The 27,715-nt window shown below is 41.2% G+C and overlaps 1 protein-coding gene and 1 long non-coding RNA gene across 6 annotated transcripts in view; one reads left to right on the forward strand and one right to left on the reverse strand.

Annotated features, from left to right (window-relative positions):
• Positions 1-6,907: 6,907 nt before the first annotated feature.
• The window catches only part of LARP1B (La ribonucleoprotein 1B), an 82,650-nt gene continuing 61,842 nt past the window's right edge, over positions 6,908-27,715 (reverse strand). For 2 of the 4 annotated variants that reach the window (XM_072624561.1, XM_072624560.1), the window contains exons 12-20: positions 24,113-24,236; positions 23,215-23,301; positions 20,884-21,095; positions 19,173-19,279; positions 12,904-13,064; positions 12,096-12,240; positions 10,154-10,263; positions 9,688-9,815; positions 6,908-8,404 (exon numbers count right to left, since the gene is read on the reverse strand). In XM_072624561.1, the coding sequence (XP_072480662.1) occupies positions 8,156-8,404; positions 9,688-9,815; positions 10,154-10,263; positions 12,096-12,240; positions 12,904-13,064; positions 19,173-19,279; positions 20,884-21,095; positions 23,215-23,301; positions 24,113-24,236 (1,323 nt within the window). In that variant the 3' untranslated portion in view covers positions 6,908-8,155. The remainder of the gene's footprint in view (positions 8,405-9,687; positions 9,816-10,153; positions 10,264-12,095; positions 12,241-12,903; positions 13,065-19,172; positions 19,280-20,883; positions 21,096-23,214; positions 23,302-24,112; positions 24,237-27,715) is intronic. The other 2 variants (XM_072624563.1, XM_072624562.1) reach the window with 2 other exon arrangements.
• On the forward strand, positions 19,278-26,690 carry LOC140514350 (uncharacterized). Of its 2 annotated transcripts, none has more exons than XR_011970569.1 (3): positions 19,278-19,839; positions 24,339-25,381; positions 26,573-26,690. It is a non-coding gene; the product is annotated as an uncharacterized lncRNA (long non-coding RNA). The 2 variants fall into 2 exon arrangements; XR_011970570.1 differs by having other exon boundaries at positions 25,184-25,381.

Raw genomic sequence — 27,715 nt, forward strand, 5'->3', positions numbered from 1 at the left:
ATCTGCATTCAGACTCCATCAGTTCTCTTTCTCTGGTGAGGGACGGCATTTCTCATTATGCCCTTCAGAGTTCTCTTAGATGGTAGCGATCACAGTAGCTTAGTCCATACAATGTTGCTGTCACTGTGTATGATGTTCTGGTTCTGCTCATTTCACTTTGCATCAGTCCACGTAAGTCTTCCCAGGTTTTTGAGGGCATCCTGCTTCTTATTTCTTACAGCATAAAAGTATTCCATCACAATCCCGTCCCACAATTTGTTCAGCCATTCTCCAACTGATAGGCATTCTCTCAATTTTCAATTCTCTGCCACCACAAAAAGAGCTCCTGAAAACATTCTTGTATATACAGATCCTTTTTTTTATCTCTTTGGGATGCAGACCTAGGAGTGGTATTGCTGGATCAAAGGGTACACACAGTTTCTTCTGTGCATAGTTCCAAATCCCTTTCCAGAATGGCTGGATCAGTTCACAACTCCAACAGTGATTTAGTGTCTCAATTTTCCCACATCCCAACAAATCTGATAGGTAACAGGTGATACCTCATTTTTAATCAATGACTGTAGATACATTTGGTTACTTCATCTGAAAACTACCTGTGCGTAGTCCTTTATTTATCAGTTAAGGAATGGCTCTTATTTCCATAAATTTGACTCAATTCCCTATATATTTGATAAATGAGGATTTTATCAGAGAAACTTCTTATAATTTATTGCCTTCCAGTCTCTCCCTTTCTCCTCCCAGTGAATACTTCCTTCTCACTTTCTTCTCCCTACATATCATCTCATCATATTTAATTCACAACCATGCCCTCAGTCTCCATAAACTCCTCCTAAGTGCCCCAGTAAGGAGAAAGTTTTTAGGAGTTACAAGTATCATTTTCCCATGTAGGAATGTATATACTTTCACCTTATTGAACCCTTAGGATTTCTCTTTCCTGTTTGCCTTTTTATGCTTCTCCTGAGTCTTGTATTTGAAAGCCAGCTCTGGTCTTTTCATCAGGAATGCTTCAAAGTTCTCTATTTCATTGAATATCCATTTTTTCCCCAATGGATTATAGAACGTTTTGTTAGACAGGAGGTTCTTGGTTGTAATCCTCCATAATATAATATTCCAAGCCCTCTTATCCTTTACTGTGGAAGCACTAAATCTTTTGTTATCCTGACTGTGGCTCCATGATATTTGAATAGTATTTTTCTCCTTGACCTGGGAGCTCTGAGATTTGGCCATAATATTTCTGGGAGTTTTCATTTGGGGATCTCTTACAGGAGATGGTCAATGGATTCTTTCAATTTCTATTTTACCTTCTAGTTCTAAAATCTCAAGGCAGTTTTCCTTGATAATTTTTTCAGTTAATCTATTTTAAACTTAAAATACTAAAAACTTAAATACACAATAAAGAAACACATTATCAACTTAAATCTTAAAATTTAAATACAAAATAAGAAAAAAAAGCTCTGCCATGTGCAGAGAACATAAGAGAAGATTCAAAATATAACAGCAATAAATTTCCATTTCAAGAAACCCAATGTAAAATATTAAACACTGTGTTCGGAGCTATACAATCTTTACTTCCTCATAAGTTTTGTTTGCTGTTGTACATTTTTTACTGTTCTTCCCCCCCCCTTCCTTCCCATCTCCCCCAAAAAGTCTACAATTAAGCACAGATATATTTTTACACACACACACACACACACACAACTTGATAATTTCTTGAAAGATAATGTCTAGGTGCTCTCTTTTTTCCCTCATGGAGGGGAACTCTTAAACTATCTCTCCTTGATCTGTTTTCCAGGTCAGTTGCTTTTCCAATGAGTTATTTCACATTTTCTGCTATTTTTCCATTCTTTTGATTTTGTTTCATTGCTTGATATCTCCATTTGAATTGCTCAATTCTCATTTTTAAGGAAAAATTTCTTCAGTGAATTTTTGTCCATCTTTTCCCATGTGGCCAATTCTGCTTTCTAAGGAGTTGCCTTCCTTTGGATTTCTGTGCCTCTTTTACCATGTGGCCTATTCTGTTTTTTAATGTCATTTGCTTCAGTACTTTTGTGTCTGCTTTACCAAGCTGCTGACTCTTTTCATGCTTTGCTTGTGTCACTGTCTTTTTTGTCCAGTTTTTCCTCTACCTTTCTCATTTGACTTTTAAAATCCTTGTTGAGCTTTTTCCAGGAATTCCTCTTGGATCTGAGATCAATTCACTTTTCTTTGAGGCTCTGAATGCAGCTGTTCTGACTTCATCGTCTTCTGAAGTTGTTTGGATCTCCTGTCACCATGGCAACTTTCTATGATCAGGTTCTTTTAGTTGATGGTATTATTTGCTCGTTTTTCCTGCCTATTTCTATACTTTTTGTTAAAGTTGGGCTCTGTTCCCCAGGTGGAGGGGAACTATCCCAAGCTTCAGGGTTTTCTGTGTATTTTCAGAAGTAGTTCTGGGGATAGCTTTCAGTTTTTCCAAGAGAGCATGACCTAAGGAAGGTATGTTTACTTCTCTCCTGGCCTGTGCTCTGGTCTGTGAGTCACCCCAAGCACTCATTTCTGTCTTGGAACTGTGACCAGAGTTCCCACTCCTCTGAAACCATAAGCTCTAGTGTGCTAGAGCTCACCCTGGGCCTGCAACCCAGATCTGAGTACAGACATTCTAACAGAGTCCTGTGTCCAGCCCCAGTAAAGTGACCCCTATCACTTCCTTCTGAAATTGTCCTATCCCCTCACTGTCTGTGGGCTGAGACTTCCAGAAGCAGCCACTGCTACCACTGACTTGCTCGCTCCCAAGGCCCACTGCTGATTTCCTCGGGTGCAGCCTGCACTTCACTCTCACCCTAACGTAAGAGACTTTTCCTACTAAACTAAGTTGTCTTGGGCTGAAAAATTGTTTTACCTTGTCCTTTTGTGAGTTCTGTTGCTCCAGAATCTGCTTAGAGGCATTATTAAAAGCTGTCTGGAGAGGAATTTGGGAGCACTCAGGTGAGTCCCTACCTCTTCTCCACCATCTTGGCTCAGCTCCCTCTGCCCCATCAATAAGCAATTTCTTCAGAGCTTACTATAAGCCAGGCACTGCTCTAGGTCCTGGGAACATACACAGAAAAGCAGGAATGAAAGATGTGCTAGGTAATTTTGAGTGGGGGAAGCTGCAGTTAGTCCAGGAAAGGTCTCAGGTAGGAGATGACTCTTGACCTAAGTGGTAGAGGGGACAACGTCATGAACAGCTATCACATCTTCCAAGTGCACAGAAGTAGGACAGATGGCCAGACCAGGCCTCTCCCACGCCCCTGCACAGCTCAAAGGCTAGCCTTCCTTTCACTGCTCTACTTGCTTATCTCTCCTGCAAGGTAGAATTTGTTTTTCCCTCTTACCTAATGTATTTAAATGGACTTGATTATAGTAAACAGTGAAATGAGGGTTATAATTTAGGGTCGCCAGTCCTTAGGTTCACTTGAATCTCTTTATTTTCTTTTTCAGGGAAGTTATAGTTAAGAATCGGGACAGCTCCAAGCTGTGCTGCTTCGAAGTCTAATCACTAAGTCTTCTGACCACTTACGTTTTCCGTGCCAGTCACTGCCATCCCAAGTGCCAAGGATATATACTATTTGAGTCGAAGAAAGAGGAAGAGAAGGAGGTAGTAGTAAAACCCTTCTACAGCTCTCCTAAATCTTAGACGTGTGATCACATCCAATAGGCTCAGTCTAAGTTCCACAAAGAAGTGTTCTGCTTCTGGGACCAGCCTGCCATGCTTGGTGTCATCTGTTTTAAAATAAAGTCTTACTTATTTTTGCTGAGATTTTTTTTTAAATATCACTAAAATTTCCCTCCTAGAGGCACTGGATGTAACAAATAACAGAAAAATAAAATTTTTCAACAGAAAATAAAAGTGAAAATATGTGCCATGTACCTCACAAGTGGATGGACCTCTGCAATGGGGTGTGGATGTCTCCTCATGGAGCCATGCTGCTTCTGGGTACTTTCTGCAACACTGACTTTGATTCTTTGGTGTGTGCTTGTTCTTGCCATGTACAATGTCACGGGCACTGACTGCGTGTAATGTTTCCTTGGTTTTCCCTACTTACTTCCGCTGCAACAAACAGCTCATGCAGTTCTGCCTGTACTTCTCCACTGCTCATGCTCCGTGTTTCTTAAAGTCCAGTAATAGAGCAGCCTTTACTTCTGTTTCCTACTCACTCTCCTCCTACTCCTCCTCTTCTCAGCTGGGGAAGAACATCAACCCCACTGCCCAGCTCCTTTCCAGACTGGATCGGGACTATTCTGCCAGTCTCCCTGGCTCAGCACCCTCTCCTGTGTTCCTGTGCATTGTGGCATGGCCACGATAATCCCAAAGGATCCTTCCATTTCAAGCCCATATGGTGCTTTCCAGAAGCACTCAGGTTACCTGGAATAACCCATCAACAGAAGGCCAAAGGGCCAACGTGAGAGGGAGGAGACAGCAAGCAGCCAGTAATGCTACTAGTTTACCTTATGAGTTAGCAGGGGTAGATGCTTTCATTAAAAATTAACATCACTTTTGAAAATTCAAGATTTCAAAATACAGGATGTTTGAAAAATCTCAACGCAGTTACAAGCTTTAGTTTAAAACTACACTAAGACTTCTGGGACACCATGTATATGCATTTGTGCAAGAAGTCAAGAAAACTGAACTTTTAGGAGATGACCATTCCTTTAAAAAAAAAATTTAAAGACAGGGTAAACGGAAACAAATGAAGGGTAATATATTTAAAGATATTTGGTATCGCACAGATCTTACATGGATTTATATAGGCTTCTGATTCATATCTGGTTTACTAAAAACCTACAGACTGCTTTAAATTCTGAAAAGGTATTTTTAAAATCCAAAAGCAAACAACTCTCAACATCCTGACTTAAGACAGGCTTTAATACAATGAACCTTTCTTCTTCTCCCCTTAATTCTATAAAGAAAAAAAGTCTTTTGTCTTTGCATCTCCTTCATTTCCCAACACACCCCTCCCCCACAGCCCTTTTAAAAAGTCCTTCTATAACTAAACTTTGAAGGATTTTACTCTAGATGAGCACTGTGTACTTTGTCAAAGAATTTTTCTACACCTTTGTATTTTTTTCTTCTTAATGTGATTGTTGGCTGAATGATGAACCATCCACTTGCCATCCCTGATAGAAATCCAACCCACCACAGTGAGGAATGTTTCTTATGCCAAGATTTAAAACACTGACTTGCCTTTCAAATATTAGCCGACAATTTGCTTTGTAGCAATGTGCTGTGCTGATTGAGGTATTAAGACTATCTGCTTCGTAAATAGCATTTAGTAAAGAGTGTTCTCTTTCACAATTTTTGAGAATCATTTGTAGAGTATGGGCATTAATTGTTCTTTAAAAGCTTGATGGAAATTTAACCTGTAAATCCATCTCAATCAACATTTTTGGTTTGTTCCCTCCCCACCCTTGCCTTTGGTAATTCCTTCATAGCTATTTCAATTCATTTTTCTGAAATTATATGAGTGACTTTACCTTTAAAGGTACCCAAAAAAGGGGATTGATTCTATGAGCTCCCACTGTCCACAAGTCTCCCAAGAAGTTTAGAGCTAGAGGTCCAATCAAAATCCCCAAGCTACATTTAAATATATTTCAATAATATGGCAAATTATTTTAACTGTCAAGTGTGTAGGGCCACTGCTTTTTAATACTGAGATTTAGCAGGTGGTTTATAGGCAGTCACTTTGGATATAATTGGATAACTTGCAAGGGGCTTCACAGTGTTTTTAAAAAAAATAGGTTAACCTTGTTCCCAGGCATACCCTGACCACCTGCATTAAGAGTCAAGGTTAGTATCAGGGCTGGCTACATATCTGAGGATGAGGGCCATTCTGGCAAACTTCCTGGATAACTTTGAGCAAATTTAAAAGCATAAGGAGTGGGTTATATAATCGTCACCTAGCAGAATCTCCCATAGCTGTGGACCTTTCCAGGGGGTTCCTGAGGTCAAAAATATTTTCATAATAGTAGAAAGATACATTTTATACAGTAATTATCGATATGAACTATAATTTTTTAAAAACCTCTTTGGATGGGTTCATGAACTCCTCATCACTGTTCCTTACATAATGTGAAGTTTATAAAATTCTGGCAAGTTATACCAGAAGTTATATAAATTAAATATGGACACAGTTCCCTGAATTTTAAAAATAATTAGTACTTACAATCTTTGGTGTGCATACATATACATGTCTATATGTATATAAACATTTTTAATATAAGTTTTCATTTATTTCCATGCATAATCTTGTATGTTATGTGGATTCTAAATGTCTATCTACCTCAAGATGGATGGTAATGACTCTTTTAAATGTCAGTTCATTCTTCCTATTAAAAATAGGACACTTCTCAAATTAATTGCATACAATTTTGTTGCAAGGTTTTTTTTCAAAAAGCCAGAACTGCATATATCCTTCAAAGTAAAAATACATTCATAATTCTATTTGACATGATTCAACCAACATTTATTAAGTGCCATCTCTGTTCTAGGAGCTGGGGGTACAAAGATTTTAAAATGTTAGTCCCTGCCCACAAGGAGCTTACATCCTACTGGGGGTGAGGGAGAAGAGGGAATTATTCTAACCCACTAAAACTGCATGGTATCATCTATCCACTGTCCCCATAGATTTTGTTCTCTGAATGGTTAAAAAAACAAGTTGAAGACAACCTCCCACTATTTAAAGGCATCAAATTACAAAAACTAGCCCCCAAACGGTAGCACACTGAACAGTCTTTGTACATGGACACTAAGCTAACGAACATTCATCGTGGATGAACTACCCCCTTATTTACCCAAAGGAAGCCACATATTTCGGTATTGTCTGATGAGAAAAAGACAAAATCCACACCCCCTAAGAAGACGATAAAGAATTCAGTGTCAGACATCCAGTTGCTTGTAAAACACCAAAATGTATTTGAATCAAACTGTTAAATGTAAAAATGGATTTATCACAAAGGTTGCCATTAAGACTTAACTCTCACAGAATGAAAAGTTATCCCCTTAACAAAAATTTTAAATTCCAGCTTTTCAAATAAATATACTCAACAGAAAAAAAATTAAAAATCAATTCAGAATCAATTCAGAATGAATGCTTTATTTTTTAATTTCCCACAAAATAAACTGAAACTATCATTTACATCAGTTGAAATGGCAAAAAAAAAAAAATTAGAAATCAATCTGCTATAACTCTTGTAAACACTTTATGAGCACAAAATAAGATTAAAAGAAACAAAATGGAAAAACGAAATACCTCTTAAATTGAGGATAATCTGACTGTTGTATTACCCACCTGCAGATGTATAAACAGCAGATGTATTTAAAGTAGTGCAAGATTTAATGAATTTAGGACAATACTCAAATCAGCCCTAACCCAGTTTTCAATTACTTGCTCAAGTTCGTATATAAGAATCAATTTAAAAAGCAAATCTCCTACAACTTAACCAGCAGATAGATGTCAACTTCATACCCAACACAACACTAACTATGGAGATCCTGAATATGAGTTTCCCACCCCCACCCCCAAAAACATACACACCAAAAAGCAAAAGCCCAGCACCCAAAGTGCGTACACTTCAATGTAACTACAGGTCCTCCCATGGACTATCGCTTGTGTAAAAAAGATTTCCTTTAATATTTATATATCTGGGAGTGAACATATTGCTTCAGATCTTCTCTCTGAATTTAAAATATACACACGTAATCTTCCTTTGTCTCTGATAAGTACAAACATTAGTTGATAATGGGGAAATGGGTGAAGAAAGCTCTGTGGCTGAGGTGGATAAAACAAACTCTCTCTTCTTTAAGAAGCATGAGCTGAAATGTAAGGCATTCCCATTCTGGTTGTTGCATGGAATAAGGGAATGCAGTTTTTGTAAACAATAGCTCTAAGACAGAAATACTGAAACCAAAAGACATTACTAGAGGATCTCTATTGAAGGTCCCCAAACCTAACCTATTTCACTAGAAATTAGGGGAAAACGTTTGGAATTTCTCTCATGTTAGGAGACGCTACCCTTTGTCGTCCCTTTCTTTGTTCCAACCCCCACAATCAAGCATGAAAACAATTTCCCCAAAGATCCTTGAAATAAAATACTGATGTAAATGCTGATTTCAAGGGCAAACAGCTTTCACAAGAGTCTATTTCTCGGGCATCTCGCCGTCTGCTGATTCTGAGGCAGCGCCGTTCTGGGGTAAATTGTCAATGGACTCCTGTGAAGTATTCCTTCGGGGAGAGTTTATTGGGACCTGAGGCTGGTGGGTAGCAGGAGGTTTGGCAGCATTGAGTGGCTTTGAAGAAGAATTAGATGGAGGTCTACGGCGACTACTTTCCTCACCAGTAGAAGCTGAAGAATGTCTTTTCCTCCCAAATTCCTCACTAATAGGAGGCTGTGTATGAACAAAGGGGATATGGTTTAAATAACCAGAGATGTGGATTTTGGCAACTTAAAAAGGTCAAAGAACCATGGTCTAAGGACAAAAGGAATCTGATTTCAAAACCAGGCTCTGCTATATACTGGTAACCTGTTTATTATGGTCCTTTAAAAGTACTTTGCCTTCTCAGGGCTCCTGACCTCTGAAATAATTAGATGATCCAAAAATCCAATGATTCTGGCTAACATTTTTCTTTAGGGACCTTGGAATTTGGACCATGAGGCTAACATTTCATTTTGCCTTAAGTCATCCTGCATCCTTCTTCCCTAACGATAATGATAACATTTAAAAGAAGGTCTGGGCTCCTGGCTTAACTTAAAGAGGAGCTGCCAAACCTACAGCCTTGCAAAAATGCTGGCTAACATTTAAGAGAAATGGCTTTACCACCTCCCATGGAACAGTCACAGACCTGTCAGACAACTTCAGATCAGGGAGATTAAATCCAGGCACATAAAAAGGAGATCCAAAGGTCTGTCTCCTCTCTCCCCTTCTTTCCAAATCTCCTGGAGCAAGGGGTGTCCCAGACTCTTCCCTCTGCCTTCCCCCTTTCTGCTCTTGATTTTATCATAATCCTTCCATGTCCCTCCCCAATATCCTGGAGCCACGCCTATCCCTCCAGCATGCCCACAAGGCTCTGGATAAGGAGCCTTGCTCCCACAGCAAGGTACACACGATCACATAAGTGTCTCAGACCTTGGACACCACAGCTGTCAGTTTATACACAACTGTTTGGTGGGCTTTAGTGCCTACAAGACAGTGTGGGCTTTTGGAAGGATGCAAAGAGAAACACAGGATATTATGGAAGCCCACAAGGGTGCTGCCATTAAGTCTGGGAACCACTAGCTTAGATGATAATTGAAAAAAACTCCATAATATTAAAATTTAAAACATGTTTTCTAATTGGTGCTCAAGATAATCATAAAAAGATGCCCTGCTCAAACATATAAAATATTACTAATTAATGTTAAGTAAAAATAGAAAACATGACAAACTAGTTTTAAAACAAGCATTTTGTTTTAGGATCCCATGGCTTAATGATGTCTGTTTTCAAGCAGGGCCTGGAGTATAGTGGCCACCCACTTTCACATAAAAGGACAGCCCATCACGACTTCATTTGGGAAATTGGGAAGTGTAACATCAAAGTTTAAGGACAATGGTTTAAGGAAGGTGCTGATGACCCACACTGGACCAAAATACAAACGTAATAAAACATTACAGAGAAGGATTTTAAAACTTACATCAACTCGGAAGTCTTCTAACCTCTTAAAACTACAGAGGTATTCCTGAAGTTTTGGGTCAATAGACTGAGTCTTAGATTGGGAGTATTTTAGATATGCCCAAAACTTTTCTAGTCCATACAGCTGACCTGGTAACAGAATAATATACACAATAATTAAATTTACAGTAGTGGGCCAGATCCTGTGATTAACAAAGTGAACATATTAATAGCATCTCAATAACACAACTTCAAAAGCTTCCATGTGCTTCACTCAAGGTGTGGTCAAAGCACCCTGACCAGCACAGTCCTGCCTCTTTCCCAGCAGCAGCTTTCATTTCCCAACATATCAAGAGAAAGACCTAGACGTACCTCTACCCTTTCTCAGGCTGAACCCAATTAGTCCTAGGCTTACACACCCCTGACACTTTAGCTATTTATGCCTCTCCCTATTCACCAAATTTTAAACATAAAATCAGTTTCCATACCTGATTCATAGTCTTTTTTGGTTTCTTCTTGGAAATCCTTGAAGATCTCTTGTCTGAATTTTTTTTCCAGTCCATAACTATAAAACCTGAACAGACATTCTAACCCATATCTGAAAGCGGATGAGGGAGGTGAGAGATAAACATTCAGTTCTTCAGTCTACTTTTTTCCAATGATAACATAATCAATTCATTAACTACAACAAAGCGAAGGGAGCGATAGAGAGGACAATCCAAGTGCACAGCTCATCTGGGAATGTACATTTCTGCACAAGATTTTCCTCTGCATCCGGTCCCGCTATCTAAGTCTCATCATGCGACTTCATGGAGGTCACGGGGATGGCTCAAGTGCCCCCTGTACTCCTGCAGATGCCAGGTGCTCTGACGGGAGGACAAGGGCCACAGTCACCCCGAATGGGGAGGCACAGCTGGCTTTCCATCAGTCATATCAAAGAGAACTATCATGCAATCTAAATACTTAATTTTGTATTTAATTTGTAACTGAGTATTGCACTAAAACAAAACGTGTATGGACAGCTGTCTCTCTGAGAAGGGAACCTCTTTTCCCTCTAGGGAACTAGAAGCAAATTTCTAGCTGAGGCTTATGCCTATGTGCCTGCCCGCACCACTCCTGACAGGCTATCCTGCCTGAAGTCACTGAGCTCCCACCAGTTCCTCCTTCCTGAAAGGAAGCTTCTTTCCTAGGAAGACAGGAGTAAAGCCAACAACAAGAAGTGTCCGTGTTCTCTTCGTACAGGTGTCCAGAGCGCTGAAGAGCTGGGTGAACTAGGCCTTGGTATGCTAGTTTACTTTCTACAATTACACAGCTAAACTCCTCACGTTAAATGTTAACTAAAGCCTCTGGACTCAAGCACAATTTTTATTTGGGTTTTATCTTCACAAAAACTGACTGACCAAACTCCTTACAGGGAATGGTCTTTGAGTGATATGAATGCATGCATCTGATCTTCTCTAACTACTATGGGTCACGTCTGAGCTGCAGCACAGAGACCCTCATCGTGGCACTATAGTGGGGGTGAGGATGAATGAAATGGCCTTTCTGTTTCTGTGGGTTCAGGAGCACATAAAATCCCAACCTCATTCCCTGCCTCGCTGGGCCCGTGAAGGCTGCTCTAGTATCTCTCCTCTCTCAATCCGCTGCAGGTCAACCAGCTGGCTCTGGTGGACCACAGCCTGAGGAGTAGATGGGACAAGACCATTGTGGCCACGACACAGTTCCCATCCTCGGTTGGGGCCCAGGAGGATGCCAGGCAGGCTGGATTCTGATTTATTCCTATGTGTGTTATCCTTTGTAGAAAGCTTGGATCCAAGAATGGCAGGGAATGGTAGGATATCTAAGCTGGCATAGATCATTAGGGTATTGTTCTCCTCTCAGCTCAGGCTAACCCCTACTGTAGGCAGCAAAGTATGGGGTGGAGAGAAGGTAAAGAGTGGAGGCACAAAGACCTGCTAAGACAAGTCGCTTCACTGCTGCCTGCCTCAGTTTCCTAGACTGTAAAATGAGGATCATTCCAGCACCTCCCCCACACACACCCCAGGGGTTGGAGAGAAGTCACTGAGATACTATGTGGGAAGCGCTTAGCACCATGCCACACACGAAAAATAGCTGTTATGCAGACGTGAAGGTCTGAGGGCCTGAGCTCCTTCCTGTGGCTGCAAAGGGGGACGGGACAACAAAGAAAACAATACACAACTATTAATCAGACTAATGTCATCCAACTACATGTGCATCTACTTGAGTTTTTCTAACAGGTTATAATAGAACACTAGCTATTGTTATAAGAAGGCATCTGGGAATGAATGTTTCAATAAAGCCTCTTTAAGAATGGTGTTAGTTTATTTAGGACATGTCAGCATTATTTGAAAAGTCATCTTCCATATGAAAAGAAAATTTCAAAACAACAATCTGCGGAACCCATCTGACCTGTAGTTTTCTTTTGCATCATCCCAAGCAAGTTGTCTAAATTCCTCGTACATTTTCTTATTGAAGTGGTCTCTGAGAAAAAAGGACCAGAAACGAAAGAGGGTATTCATCTCTTGGGACTGGCCAATTCCCAAACGTTTTCTCTCTGGAAAAATTTGAATGATACAATATGTTTATATAAATAGAGATTTAGACATATACAGATATACAATCTAGTAATTTAAATCAAGAAAATCAATGTTTTAAATTATTTAAGGTAAAATGGCTAGATTATAAACGTTAATCAATTTTTTAAAAAAATTTCCAAATATTAAAGAAATCTAGAAAAATTTTCCCATGCCCTTAAAAAATCACCGCTAGAATTTAAAAGCTTAGAGGAAAAAAGGCCCATTTCATTAAAAATAAAAAAAAAAAAAAAGGCTTTAACTTTCAAGTGCTTTTAATAAAATATATGGAGATGATAAAACTTTCAAGTGAAATAAAATTAAATTTTTAAATAAAATTAAATTTAAAAAATTAAATTTAAAAATTTAAAAATTCAAGATATATAAAATTATTTTTACTTCCTCAACTAAAAAGTTGAAGAAGATTTTTACAAAGAGGTATAACAGTTATCAGCTACAATTATTAGTAGCTGAGCTCCAAGATCCAAGTGCTAACATATTATAATATTATGTAAATGAAAGAAAAAGAATTCTAACTTGATATAGATTTTTATATAATTTTAAGTGCTGTATTAATAGAGAGGAAAAAAATTTTTTTTTAACACTTCTAAATCTTAACTACAGGCAACTCACAGGACCCTTACCATTCAGGCACCTTCGACGGTATTTATGATACACTTGTTGAGTAAAGCCGTTCTCCTTCAGAAGTTCATGCGAAGGATGCTGGAATTTGGGGAGAGAATGAGGGGTACATCCATAGCTTCCTACCAGTGGTGCACCTTCTGAAGGTGAAGCATTTGAACTACTGTTAGAAAATAAAAACAAAACACACTTCAAATTGGAATGCCAGTGTAAAGGGGACTTGGTTACCCCTCTCCCTCACCACACACTACACAAGAAAGCAAACAGAATCAAGCTGCATGTTTTGTAACTGTTAGAATTCTTTTAAACTGGCTTTAATTTTTTAAAAAAGTTAATTTACTATAAAAAAAAACTGCAACAGTTGAAACCTGTTACATAAAATCAGGACATAAACAAAATCAAAAGGTGAAAGTTATAAATTCAAAAATTAAAGTGACGATCAAAATAATTCTAAGTAAATGGTGCTATTTCACCTTCACCTCCATCAATTTTGTTTTAAACAGAAAAACCTGTATTCGTATTACTTACCTTTAAGACAGAGGAGTTAATAATGCCAAAGAAAATAAAAAGTGGGGAGAACAGTTCATCCAAGACATAGATAGAGGGGTCAGTATTCAAGAACAGAAAAGATATCGTCATCACAAAATCAGCTCCATGGGGCAGCCTAATGGGCAGCCTCCTGGGTGATCACCCTATAATTAACACACGCAAGGGTGTGTCTTGTCAGTAAATGAAGATTATTCCTTGCTCATGCTTCCCGAGATGACATCACTGACAACTGACAGAAGCCTTGCCTGAGGCTCTAGTGTGTGACCTGGCTGAAAAAACTGTGGCTGCAGTTCCTTACCGGTTACACTTAACTGTTCATAAACGCCACAAACAGCTTTTCATAAACTAACAGGTTTTATTAGTAGAAAAGAATGTCGATCAAAACGATTCTTTTTCAGGTTAAATCTCTGTAACAGAAATTGGAAGCAACTGGCACCAGGGAGCTCTGTGGAGAGCAGCCACAGCAGCTACATGAGACTTGACTAAATCTCACATCTGCAGGCAGCTGCTGGTGACCTGACACAGAAAGCATCCAGGCAAATTCAATTTTAAAGCACAAACTAGATTATTAAGGCAAGGCTTGTGAAAATCCCAGTGACACTAAGATTATTAACCAACTAATCAATGTCTGTTAAGCACCCTAGCCCTTTACGGTCAGACACTCAGAGCATCCTCACCCAAAGCTTTTCACCAGGGTGACCACACGCACACCACAGAACAAATAAAAGGTAAGGCAAGGTCAGTAAGTGGGAGGGAAAGGGGCCAGAAGCTGGGGACAAGAGGGGAACGTCCAGACACAGACCACAGCCTGTGTGTAAAGGTACAGAACCGGGAGGTGAGACAGTGTGGGATGCAAAGAAGGCCAACGGTTCTAACAATTTATTGTGAATTATAATAGTTCTCTTTGGATTTAGGAGGCATGTAAGAATAAAGAACCCTGGAGAGAAAAAAGTGATACTAAAGCCCACTGGTCAATGAAGCAAGGGATCAAACTCCCAGGAGACCACTTTAACTGCTGTCATGTGGACTCACAGAGAGCTCTAATCATGGCCACCCAACTCCAGGCTCACTCTGTCTTCCTGCTGACTCCCTCTGAGCTTTCCAGAACAGACCTATTTTACAACTTGAGAATCCTATGGCTCTGGGGAGGCACCAAAGGAAACCTCTCAGCAAGACGTTTAATTTTACAAATTCCATTCCAGGAAATGTGGACACCTCATCCTACCTCAATTCCCCAAAGGGAATAAAATGCATTGTTGAGACAACAGGGAACTCTAACTCTGACTGGGCAGTGGAGCCACACTTCACAAGTCTGTAGGGCAGTGGCTGCTTGCACGTTCCCCCTGTGCAGGCAGATTAAGAATGTGCAGACAGAGGGGACGTCCCTCGCCAGGGTCACAAAGTACCAATGAACGAGCAGCATTCAAACACAGGTCTTCCGGTAGTCTATTCCGTTATCATCCCTATGGATCATCAATTTCCAAAGAATTCCAATACAGTAAAGTGCAATATAGAGACAGAGAGAGACAACATGGGACCACACTGGGGTATACAGCTTCAAGTGAGGCCAGGTCCTCTGCCCACACAGACGGGCACCTTCTTCGCAATTTACAGTCCTAGAAAGTTACGTGAGCACTGAGAGACCAAGTAAATGTGTCAAAGTTGGGGCTTAAACTCAAGTCTCTGTCCACTACCTTAAGATAGGCATCTTCATATTTACAAACAATCCACTTTTACTATAAATTGGAGAATGCGCAACAGGGACAAGTACTAACATTCTAGTCAATTCAATGAAATGGTCATGGAAATGTCCTATTAGAAACCCAATAAAAAGCCTGCATTAATACCTGGAGTGACATGCTTGAGCACAGCCTGAACATGTGGAGCCCGAGTTCCATTGTTCTAATCACTGATAGGTCAGAGACCAGCCAGTCCGGCCCTCTTGCCAAGGACAGACAACATTCATTACCCAAGCATGTGCCGAGCTCCAGCACAGTGTGTCCCAAAAGTCTGAGTGTGGTTTGCGGCTCCCGCACTAAGACTTTTGGGACATCACCTCGCATGAGATTCGATTAAAGGAAAAGATGATGTATCATATGCACAGCTGATTCAAGAAAGAAGCTATTATGTAACTGGTCACACAGACAATTCTTTATAAGGCTATGTCAGTGGTGCATGATACCACAAATGACATAAAGATTTTTAACTCATTACTATAACAGTAAGCAGCAGGTAAGCCTCCGGTGGTCACTAAGCATCCCAACAAACAACAGAAGAAATTCCTCCCCAAACAAGTAACCAACTGGTGGTGACACCACAGATCTCTCCTGATGTAGCTGGGCTCTGGGTTGTTCTTCATATGCAAAAACAGAGGGTTGAACTAAAAGGGGTTGGGGGTGATGTCTATGAAGTCTGGAGTCTGTTAAGGTGTTTTCAGAAAAGTTTTGATAGATTTAAACTACTTTTCAGAGAAGGACCTCAACAGACTGCATAGGGTGTTCAGGACACAAACAAGGTACAGAACCCCTGGACCCAATGATTTCTCATGATTCAACAAGTAAAGTCTACAACTCTACAATGCTCTGCTTGTGACATGCTTTCAGAAGCTGCAGCCTGAGCATGCCATCAATTAACTGAGGCAGAGGAAGTGAGCAGAGCCAAGAGGGCACTCTGCACAGCGACAGTAACACTACGCAATAATCCACTGGGGACAACTGGAGTTATGACCCAAGATGAAAATGCCATCCCATGTCCAGAGAGAGAGCCTGATGGGAGTTGGATGCAGACTGACACATACATTTTTTAAACTTTATTCTCCTTGGCTTTTTTACTCTGCATTTTCTTCTGCAACATGGTTAATATGGTAATGTTTTACATGACTGCACATGTATAATCTATATCAGAATTGCTTGACATACTACTAAGAAGGGTGGGCAGGGAGGGAGAGAATTTGAAATGCAAAATTTTTAAAAATGAACATGAAAAATCATATGTAATTGCTATGTAATGGAGAAAAAATTAAATGTTTAAAAAAACATGAAAACATTGTTAATTAGGCCATTTGATTTTTAAAGACTACAAAGTGAAGTATTTTTTACTAGTATATTCTTAAATATTCTAGGAAAACATTCACATTCTTAGAATCATTCAAAGTGTCAAAAGCACTTAGTTCCTCCAAAAGAATACAGAGTAACGTATCTTCCCAGAGCTCAGTCTTTCAGTGCTAAAGCCATTCGTTTCAGTGTCTGATAGTCACTAGCAGCCAGTCAGTCGGTCACCGAGCATTATGGAGCTCTGCTCCAGGCTGGGCTGGGGGCCAAGGACACAGAGACAAGAATGAAACTGCCCCTGCCTTCAATGCATGAATACTGTGAGGAGAAACACCATGTGCGCACCTGCGAGACTGTGATCTGTGTACAAAGTAAAAATGAGGTGGTTTCATGGGGAGGTGGAGTTATCAGAGCAGCAAGGGGACCAGAAGAGCTAGCGGGGTGCCAGGAGGGAGAGTGTTGTGGGATGCTGCTAGAATGTCAGGGTAGGAAGCAACCAGAGGGCAGGTCTGTTCACACTGCAGGGTACAAGGAGAGGTATCCAGTTCATAGTCACGAGAAGCATTCAGAAGAGAGGGGGGGAAAGGGGGGTGTCCTGTCCTAGAAACTTTCTGGGGTCTCTGAGCAGGGGCAGGGGTGAGAGGTAAAGGCCTGATCCATCAAGGGTTTATAAATACCTAAGACAGCTATGACACTCAACAGTCTAGGAGTCACGCTGCCCACCGCAAGCTTATATTCTAGCAGGGAGGAGAATGTGTGTGTGCGCATGAGTGCATGTGTACACACAACACAGACACTATGGAAGCTCATGGGGTGCTGGCCTGAGAAGCTAGCAGGATTAGCAAAGATCCTGGAGAGGACTGGAGTATCAAAGGAAATGGGGCTCCAGGAGAAAGGAGGTGCTTGTATCCCTGGCTGAGGCAAAGAAGGTTGGTGCCTTCACCACCCTTAGGGCTGGCTTTGGAAGGCCATGGTTTGGGGTACAGAGATAATGAGTTCTGTTCAGGACATGCTGAACCTAAAGGTGGAGGGGAATCCAGTCTGAAATATCCAAATAGGGAGCTGGAGATAGAAAACTGGAAGCCAGGAAAGAGAAGGGTATTTTTTCATTTTAGTTTTTTAAGGGTGGAGGCACATGTGAAGGGAGCAAGGAAAGAGCCAGAAGACAAGGATATTTCAGTGAGGGGAGGGCAGGTGGAGCTGTGAAAGCACCTTCCAGAAGTGGGCAATCACACACTGGCAAAGTCGGCTCCCCTCTCCTGGGAAGTCTTCAAGCAAAGGCTGGAGGATGGCTTTGGGGGCCATCTTTTGGAGGATTCCCATTTTTGGTGTGCACTGGACTGGGGGGCTGCTAAGGTCACACACTGTACTTCTGTGAGGGCTCCCATTCCAAATCAACCTCCACACAGTTGCCAAACCAGCCTTTTCAACAAACTGCCAGAGGTCTTGATCACCTCTAAAACAGAATGTAAACTGCTCTTTGGCTTTGAATATAAACTCCTCAAAACTGCTTTCCTTCTACAATCTGGCCAAAATGGCTTCCCTCTCCCTCGCATGCCCCAATCCATCTCTGGTCTCCACCTTTGCAAGAAGCCCATCCCTGGAACAGGTGGCCTCCAACAGGTCCACAAAGAAGTGGGCCTGGGGGCCTAGCTAGTGCCCATCACTGGGCCTTTCACCACCTTTGCCCCTCCTCTGGGTTCCATGCATTCCAGACCTGCATGCTGTCTTTTCAAGCCCTTCATTGAGTGGAGGGGCTCTTTCTTTCTGTCTGTCTGTCCCTCTATTCCGGCACCTAACAGTGCCTGGCACTCGGTGAATATTTGTTGAGTAGGTGAACCTCAAACCACACAGAGAAGTTCTCAGAACTCAACAGGGATGCTCAGATGTCTCCAACATACACACACCTCAAAGCTGCTGCTGAAAACTGGAAAAGCTCCAAGAGGCGAGTCCCTAAACCAGGAAAGTAGCATGAAATCACAAAGCTAAACAAAGAGGAGAGACACGGGATACGCTGGGATGTAAGAAATGAAAAAAATCAACAACAACTAGTAAAAACAACAAAAATCAAAAAGAAGGCCTTATCAAACATTACAAAACCACATCATCTATAGAAAGTACTCAGTCCTTTTACAACAAAGCTAATGAACATTCTTCATTTATACGCATATAAAATTGTAAATGTTATGACAAGGCCATAACAAATGAGAATCTATTGTTCTGAACAACATGCAAATTAAGACCAAAGATTAATGTCATTTTTAGAAAAATCTGTTTTCGCTTAAAAGAGGCAAGGAAGAGTTTAAGTTTTAAAATTTAAAATACTATCCGGTGTCAAAATTACCATCCATTTCTACTTTTTGTCCGGTTCCCCTTCTCGTAATTCTTCTATCTTTCCATTCTCCAGGTTCTTGTATTCTAGAAACATTTCCCATTTATTCATCAAATATTCACTGAATGCCTCCTAGGTGCCAGGTAAGGAGCTAGGGAAGGGGGAGGGCAGGGAGGGAGGAAAGGTGTAATAAGAAAGAGAAAAATCCTCTCTGTCCTCATCATGGGGTGGCTGACATATCAATTTTCAAATGCCACTTAAAAAATCTCAATAGCTTTTTTTTCCCATTAACAACTTGGAATCAAAAACAACAAAAGATCCTGTCACTTAGAGTAGCTACCTGACAGAGGACGTTCTTGGCCTGTGATCTCTGGAGTCCATTACCCAACCAACATGACACTCTAGAGGGGGGTTTGTACTATGCCGTGTTTTTCTCTTTCTTGGTATCTAAAAGAAAAGAAGTCAAACATTGCAATTACTTTTCAGTAGTGTGAACTTAACAAGTAAATTAAAACCCTCTGAGAGTAAACCAGCTAAAACATTTTCATACTATGGATAACACATTGTGAAATCATATGAAGTCACAAAACTCAAACATCTCTCTCTCACACACATTACAAGTCTCATAACTTAAACAAGTGGTTTTGCCAGTAGCTAAACTACTTATGGGATGGAAGGGAGGAGGAGGCTTCCTAATTTTATTACATCCTCTATGTTTTCACTACCCACATTCAAAGAAGTAACTTCCTTATAATCCAAAGAGTCATCACTAAGGTCATTTTGTTTATGAGCTATTACTACAGCCTGAAAATGCTTTGAAGATCGCAATTTTGAAGGCACTGAAGAAAAGATTTTACAAGGTATCTTGAGGGAAGAGAAGACACCCAATGTCTATTCCCATCTTTTCAGGACAAGGATATCCTCGATGGAAATCGGGAGAAGAGAGATATTTGCGAATGACTTCCTAAAGCACAACACACTTTCAAGGTCACAAAACAGACTGAAAGGTAAGGAGAATAAGATTCTGCAGTGTTGATTTAATTCTTCTCATTACAGAAAAGCATGACTTGGTAGAACAAATGGAAGCATGAAGGCTCCTCCAACAAGGCATTTCCCCTAGGTTTCTTTAACGTGCAAACACCAGGCCAATTCTTTCGCAACAATCCTAAAATCAAAAGTCAGAAAGCTGGGAGTTCAAAGGAGTTTGCAACTGTCTCGGATCATATTCAATGGGAGGAGAAATGCACTAAAAGATGATGCTGCTTCCCCAAAATTCTATTTATAGATGACACAGAATGGATTGAATCAAGTTCCAGAAACCCACAGGGGCTGCTCAAACGAGAGCCTTCTACCAATGAACACATGTAAACTCAGAGGAATGGATGAAGGGATGTGCTGAGACCACAATACACAGTTGGATGGGCGTGCCGAATAGCAGGTGATCATCAACAAATAGGTTACTGGACAGATACTGCAGACACAGAATAAGTTCGGCTCAGGCTTAGAAACAAGTGGCCTGAAGACCATTTGGAAAACCATGCAATGTGTCCTAATCGACAACAAGAGACAAAAAAATAAAAATCTTTTAACAGACTTCTCTCCTCACAATGGCAGCTAATCAGGAAACACCATAGTCTTTGAAGAATACTCATTATGGATGATCTAAATCACAATGGAGAGCTTACATGGTAAATTTAAGTAGGCAGTATATTATCAGTTAAGATTTGACAAATCAAGACCATGAAAGAGATCAAGGAATATTTGATCAGGAAAAGTGGTGGGGTCAACCACATCCACGTGAAAGTAAGGCACAACCAGGCTCTCCACATGCTGCCCTAATATGCAAAAAATAACCCAGAGTAACTGTTTGTGTTCAGTGAGCAAATCCTCTGTGGTGCACTGATGACCCCATGACTTCTGGGAACAAAGATCTGCATCAGTGAAGTCACAGATGCATTGAAGTACGAACTCCTTAGGATCTAAAATAGGTCAGAAAAATGTGCAGAATTGTTCCAAACTGCCACTCGTTTCCTCAGAGCATTTCCATTTACCTTAACATCGATGGCTTTTGGTTCTTTCACAACAGGATAGAATCTGGGTGTTTTGTTTGGATCTTGTAATCTGGGTGTGCGAGGCGTTTTGGGCGTTCTTGCAGGATGGACTCTTGGAGATTCTGGGACTGCTGTGGGCAAGGAACGAGCCATTGTTGTCGAAGACACTTCTGAAATACCAAATAATTTATGAGCCAGTTCATCAGTCAAATCTGTAAAATAGGAAGACACAATCAAAATGTTAGCAAAATTCCAACATTTCAACGTTGATAGTCATTCTTTCTTTAATGGACACAGACAGTTCCGTAAATCCTTTTAACTTGGTGAGACATCAGAAGACAAAGACTACCGTTCATGCAGTTGCTACTGACTCAAGATGTATCATGCTCACATTCTGTTAAGTGTTACATACAGCAGGGTTCAAAGTAGTATCCACAAACCCCCAGTGAACTACCACATGGCCTCTGGGGTAAGCCAACCAAAAGAGTAGGGTAAGAGGGCTTGTATTACCCTGTCCCTGAAGCAGTAAATCAGGGGGCTTGTCTCCAACGCTGTGCCACCCCTCTATCTTTATGCCCTTTGCTTCCATCCCCTCCCACAACAGACCTCTCAAGGCTGTGGCAAGCTCCCAATCTCTCCCCTTCTCTTTCAGGGGTCAGCCGCTTAGGAAGGACCATGACCCAAGCACCCACTAGCAACTGGTATTAGGAAAGAAACTCCTCCCACCCCATCAATTTGCTAAAAATATAAAAAGTGGAACAGCTCAAGATTATAGTTTGTAAGAACTGACATCAGAGAAATCAGAAATCTGTTAGCTGAATTTTTTAAAAAAAACTTCTACCTACCTGGTTTGTGGGATTAAAAATGACCACCAGGTTTTCCAGTGAAGCAATGGAGCACAAGAAAGAAAAGATAAACCTTGGACCTAGAAAGACCTGTATCTAAACCTGTCTCTGGCCCATCCTGGACACGTCTCTTCCATAACCTCCCGGAGCTCTGAGAGACACTTCCCAGGACTTCTCATCTCGTCCCCAGTCCCTACAGGGGCCTACCATGATTCAGCAAGCCCAGTCAACAGTGCACTCTTCCCATTGGGATCTCACCCTCTTTGTGAAGGATCTAGCTTTTCCAGCTGTGGCAACCATTCAAGAGAAGTGGTGAAATCAATGGAACTTCAGATCACTGCACAGCATATTAAGTCAACATTTTCCAAAATAATGAAGCCTATTCAATCACACCGCTCTCGCTAAAACCATTAACATCTCAGAGCAAAGTTGTTGTTGACATTTTAGCTGCAGCTCATCTGTACTTTCTATATTCCATCATGCAATCTCACGATCACACCACGGAGATCGAGGGAAAACATGCTCTATCACAGTCAACCTGTGAGAAAGGGAGGAAGGCAGTGAGGGCTGCTGCAGCTCTCCTTGTTCCATGGCTCCACAAACGCTTACCATAGGAATGAATTCACTGACCTGCTGAAGTACTCAAGAGAGAACAGAGTCCACTTCATCCCATTCATCTATAGGTCCTTAGTGCCCAACAGAGCGACCTCCAACAGTGAGGGGATGAATGAATTATTTTAACAAGTGTTCTTTCTGACCAATGATGATGCCTTCACTTCAGACATGAGAATGCCCTCCACCAGCCTCCTCCTCACCTCTTCCCTCCCAGTTCCCTGGCACATGTATGGGTACTGCAAATTCTCAAATGTGACTGAAACTAAGCAGGCAATGTGACCTTTATAGAACGAAGAAACATCAGTGAACCTTTAGTCCAATCACCTCACTTGACTGTGAGAGAAGAAACTGCGTCTCAGGAAGATGAAAAGGCATGCACCAAGGCACCCAGACTACACATGGCAGGCACCTCACACCTCCTGGTCTGTCTATGTGTCCAAGGGTCTGGGCTGCCTTTGCATTCCACTGTGTTCAAGATGGCAGTGTCGCAATTAGGAAGCCACAAAAGTGTGACAGGAAGGCCCAAAAAAGGTTTTTCTACATAAAGGGCTGCTGGTACACTGAGGAAGGGCAAAAACATTATGACAACAGACCACCAAGTCTGTCCTGATTTCCAGGGCCTCCTCTTTCTGTGGCCCTCACCCATCACTTCCCCAGGGTAACATGGGTGGCGAGACCATAAAGTCACTGATCTAAAGCTGGAAAAGAACTCAGAGGTCAGAGTCTAGCAGCCATCATTTAACACACAAGGAAAACAAAAGCGGGGGGGGGGGGGGGGGGGGAGGAAAGTGATTTGCCCAAAGTCAACATTCAGGGGCCAAGCTCAAAACAGTACCACGGCCTCTGACTCCTACTGCCCCAGACTGCTCACCTCCAGCAGGCTGATCTATGCCTATCCATTCAGGGCAGCCCCATCTTCTCCACCAAAACCCACTCTGGAGACATGCTCTTATCAGCACTACAATAACAATAAAAGAGAAGACTTACATGTTACCCTTCCCAGGGACCTTTGCCTCAAGCAAGAGGATTGACTAGACATCAAATCTCATATATGAAAAAGTGAACATAACAGATTCCTTCACTTATCTAGAGCAGAAACACTATTCTTGTACCCTGTAAGTCACATTATGTAGGCAACCACATCCTTTACTGATTTGGAGGGTCTAGCTCTGGCAGTGAGCACCAAAAAAAAAAAAAAGTAATGATCTAGAGTCAGTAAGACCTGAGTTCGAATCCAGCCTCAGACACTTACAGCTGTCTGACCCTGTGCAAGTCACTGAATCACTGCCTGCCTGAGTTTCCTCATCTATAAAATGAAGATCATAGCAGCACCTACTTTCAGGGATGTTGTGAAGATCAAATGAGAAAATAAGTTGTAAAAAGCTTAGCACAGATACCTGGCAACACAGTAAGTGCTTATGTCCTTCCCCTCTCTTTCCCTTTAATAAGATTACAGTAAGATACAACAGGTATTCCAACCTAGTGATCACTTGCCCAGGAGAACCTGAACACTGACATACACACTTGTTCATTAATCATATCTATACAACTGGCTTACAGCAGAGACTTTTGGCATTTATATGACTTATGAATGACTCCACACTGAAGTCCATCTTCTATAAATTTACATTCTATATTAAGAGATAAAACTTTGGTTTAAACTATTTCTGGATAGCAAAATGTTGGTCTAAAAGCAAGGAAAACAAAACAGAAGAAGGAGCATCTCATGAAAGTAATTTAAAGTGTGAACAAAAATCAAAGGCACATACCTTGCTGAGACTGTGAAGGCCCCACAGGAACATCCAGATTTGGCTCAAAGGGAGGGTCAGGTGCTAGATTCTCAAACTGCTCTTTACTAATTAGATTTAGCTTCTTAAAGTTTTCAACTTCTTGCTGAATTAGAATAAGGAAGCTATATTACTACAAAAATGGATAATAAACTCATAAAAGACAATTTGTATACCAACTTCAAAAAACAAATCTGTTTGTTAACAGGGACAATACATAGTCACGATATTCACAACAAATTCAACAGAAGTGGCCATTAAAATGATTGCGCTTTGAAGGACGCTGCTCGTAACCTGCAACAGTTCTCTCAAATGGTTACGAGCCTGTGGCACAGCTTACCTACACTTGAGAAAAGAGCAGGCACCAGCCAGACAGAAAGCAGCACCTACTATGCACTAAGTCGCCTGGGGTTACAGGGTAAGATCCAGGCATGCAAACGTACACACAAGAGAAGCTTATGAGAAATGGCTGGACACGCTAAGTGCTGAGCACAAGGACAGATAATACACACAGGAGCAGTCTGGAAAGATGGACACCAAGAGGAAAGGATATTCCTGAAGGCTGCAGGGACCCCTCCCATTCCTCTTCCACCCTCACCTTCCCCATCACTGCTCCCCTTCTCGCTGCAAGTCAGTGACAGTCCAGAACTCCCCTGTCCTTCCATAAAATAGACCACTGCAGCTGAAAGAGACCTTGAAGGCTGTCTGCTTCTACTCTCCTTTTACAGCTAAAGGAAGCCCAGAAGTGAAATAACTTTTCCAAGGTATCTCTTGAGATTGCCTTGTGCCCACTGGAACCCCTGCTCTGTTGTTAACCAACCTATGCAGCAGAACTTCCTTCACATCACAGTCTTTCCATCTTGTGGCACTCCAGAAAACCCAACCTCTCTAGAAAACACTGATCTCTGGCTACCTTCTGCAGGACTGACTGGGTGCTCCCTGACACAATCAGTAGGAGGATCCCCTCCTTTGTCTGCTATCAGTCAGCAATTTAATTCCATCATTCTACATTCTCATACTCTAGCTGCTCACAGTGTCTCCATCCTTACCTAGGGGCAGTCTGGTTTCCCACCTCAGCAGCCTCAACTCTCTTCAATCTACCGCCACAGGACTGCTCCATCTGGGATACTGCCTTCCTATCAAAGCTTACTGAAGGACCGGCCTTTATTCTCACTAAGACCTCCACACTCCAGGGCCTCCTGACTCTCCTGGTCCATCAGTGCTGCACTGGCCTCAGTCTTGACTCCACAGGTGAGTTTTTTAACTCGTTTCCTGCCTTGGAGAGCTTTAGTCCTCAAGTCTGGGTGACCTCCACCATCCACAATCTCCAGTCCTCACGGTCACAGTCTAAGCTTTCCTCGTCTGCTGCACAGGAACCTTTCCATCTTCCCTCACTGACTCTCCATCAAGCTCCCCTCACCATCTGGGGCAAATCTCTCCACCCTACCAATCCATCCCTCTCCTCAGAAACCCTCATCTGCTTCACTGACAAAATAAGAAGCCACCACCTCTCCTGTTCTCCTCACCTTTGAAAAACTCCTGTTCTCTCTTCCTTCTCTAGTGCAGTCTCTAAGGAAGAGGCTGTCTTCCTTTCAGCCAGGGCCATGCTTTCTGGGAAGGCTGCCCCTTCCAGGATGGCTTCCTCTTGTCTTGTTTTCCATTCTGCCTCACCACTGGCTCCTTCCTTACCCTCTAACAGTGTCTAGCTAGTGCCCATTCTAGAAGCACTCTGCTTGACTTTCATACTCCTCTCAAGCTGTCACCATACAACTCTTTTCTCCTTCCCAGCTTAAATTCCCAACAAGTGGTCTACTCTTGTTACTTCCATTTTCTCATCTACCATTTACTGCCCCAATCTCTTGCAGCATGGCTTCCACAGCTCTACTGAAATTGCTCCCTCCAAGGTCACAACCTCATTATATAGTACTGTTTTAAACCATTTAAAATAACTAGACAGTATAAAATATTTGAGTGTATACCTGCCAAAACAGATACAGGAACTATATGAACTTTTTATACCAAAAAAACTCTGTTCTAAACAACTGAAGTAACATTTACTGTTCATAGGTACGTGAAGCCAATAAAATTTTTTAAATGACAATTTAACCTAATGAATCTATTTATTCAATGTCATCTCAATTGAATTACTAAAAAAAAAAAATTTACTGAGTTAGAAAAAAATAATAACAAAGTTCATATAGAAGACCAAAAGGTCAGAAACTTCACAGAAACCAGGAAAAAAAATGTAAAGGAATTAGATTCAGTAGTATCAGACCTTAAACTATATATTGCTGAAGTGTAAAAAGGATAATTTCAATTATTTTAAATTAAAATTTTCTTGTATAAATAAAACCTATATAGTCAAGAATATAGGTTAAAAAAGTTTCACAGATAATCTCTAAGATAGGAATGTGATTGGGTTGGAATATTTCTGTGGTGTAGGAAATGAAGAGCTGGTTGATCTAGAAAAGCATGGAAAGACTTGGACCTACGAAGGAAGATGCTCTCCACCTTCAGAGAAACAGATGACAGGAGGAAATAAACACAATATGGTCTTACATATAGATGTGTGTGTGTATGTAAGTATATATCCACACTTAATTGTAGCATTCTTTAGAGTGGTAGAAGGGAAAGGGAAAAAAGAAAGTAAAAAGTGCATAGTCCAGAACAAAAGAAAACCAACAAGAAAGAAAAGAAAAGCTGGACAGATTTGAAAACAATTTATTATACAGGTTTTCTTGAAATGGAAATTTATTGTTTTATACTGAATCCTCTCTTATGGTCAGCTGTGTGCATGGCAATGATTTTATTTTTTTCCTTTTCTTATTTTGGATTTAAGTTTTAAGTTTTTTTTAAATACTAAAATTAATTAATTGAGGAAAAAGCCTCTCAGGAGTTCCAATTATCTCCCCTGGAAGTCAATTCTCAATCCATAGATTGTGCCCCCATCCCTTTCCTAAACTCTAACCCGGGGGCACCAACTGGCAGCGGGGCACATCCCCCTGGATGTCAGCCAGCATCTCAAATGCAGCTCACTCGAGCGCATTCTCTTCCCCCTTTCCAAAGCGTTCTCCAAAAGTCCCTGTTTCTCCTGAGGCCTAGCGTCCCTCTGGTCACCCACAACCTCGAGATGTCTTCTGCTCTTCTCCAGCTTCTTAGATTTTCCAGGCATTTGCAACTGTATCACCACAATATTTCTCCTATCTCTCTCCTTATCTGCATGCAACCTACTGCCTAGTACTGGTCTAATGTATAGCTTCCTAACCATTTGTCTCCCTGCCTCCAGTCTCTCCCCTCTCCTGTTCTCTGTATAATTGTCTAAAATTACTATCATGTCACTGTTCTGCTAAATAAAAATCTCCACTGGCTTCCTATAAAACTCCTAAGAAAGGTACTGCAAGCCCTCCAAAATCTGGCTCTCACCTACCTTGACAGACTCATTTTATAATGCAGCCAAGTTAACAAGCTAGCTCTCCATGAATCTGACATTCCATTTCCAGCCTCCATGACTTTGCTTTCTCTGCCCTCTCTTTCCTGATCACTCTCAGTTATTAGAACTCTCCCTGCTCCATGCTGTTATTTAGC

This window comes from Notamacropus eugenii, chromosome 7 (genome assembly GCF_028372415.1).
Source record: "Notamacropus eugenii isolate mMacEug1 chromosome 7, mMacEug1.pri_v2, whole genome shotgun sequence".
NCBI classification, from domain to species: Eukaryota; Metazoa; Chordata; class Mammalia; order Diprotodontia; family Macropodidae; genus Notamacropus; species Notamacropus eugenii.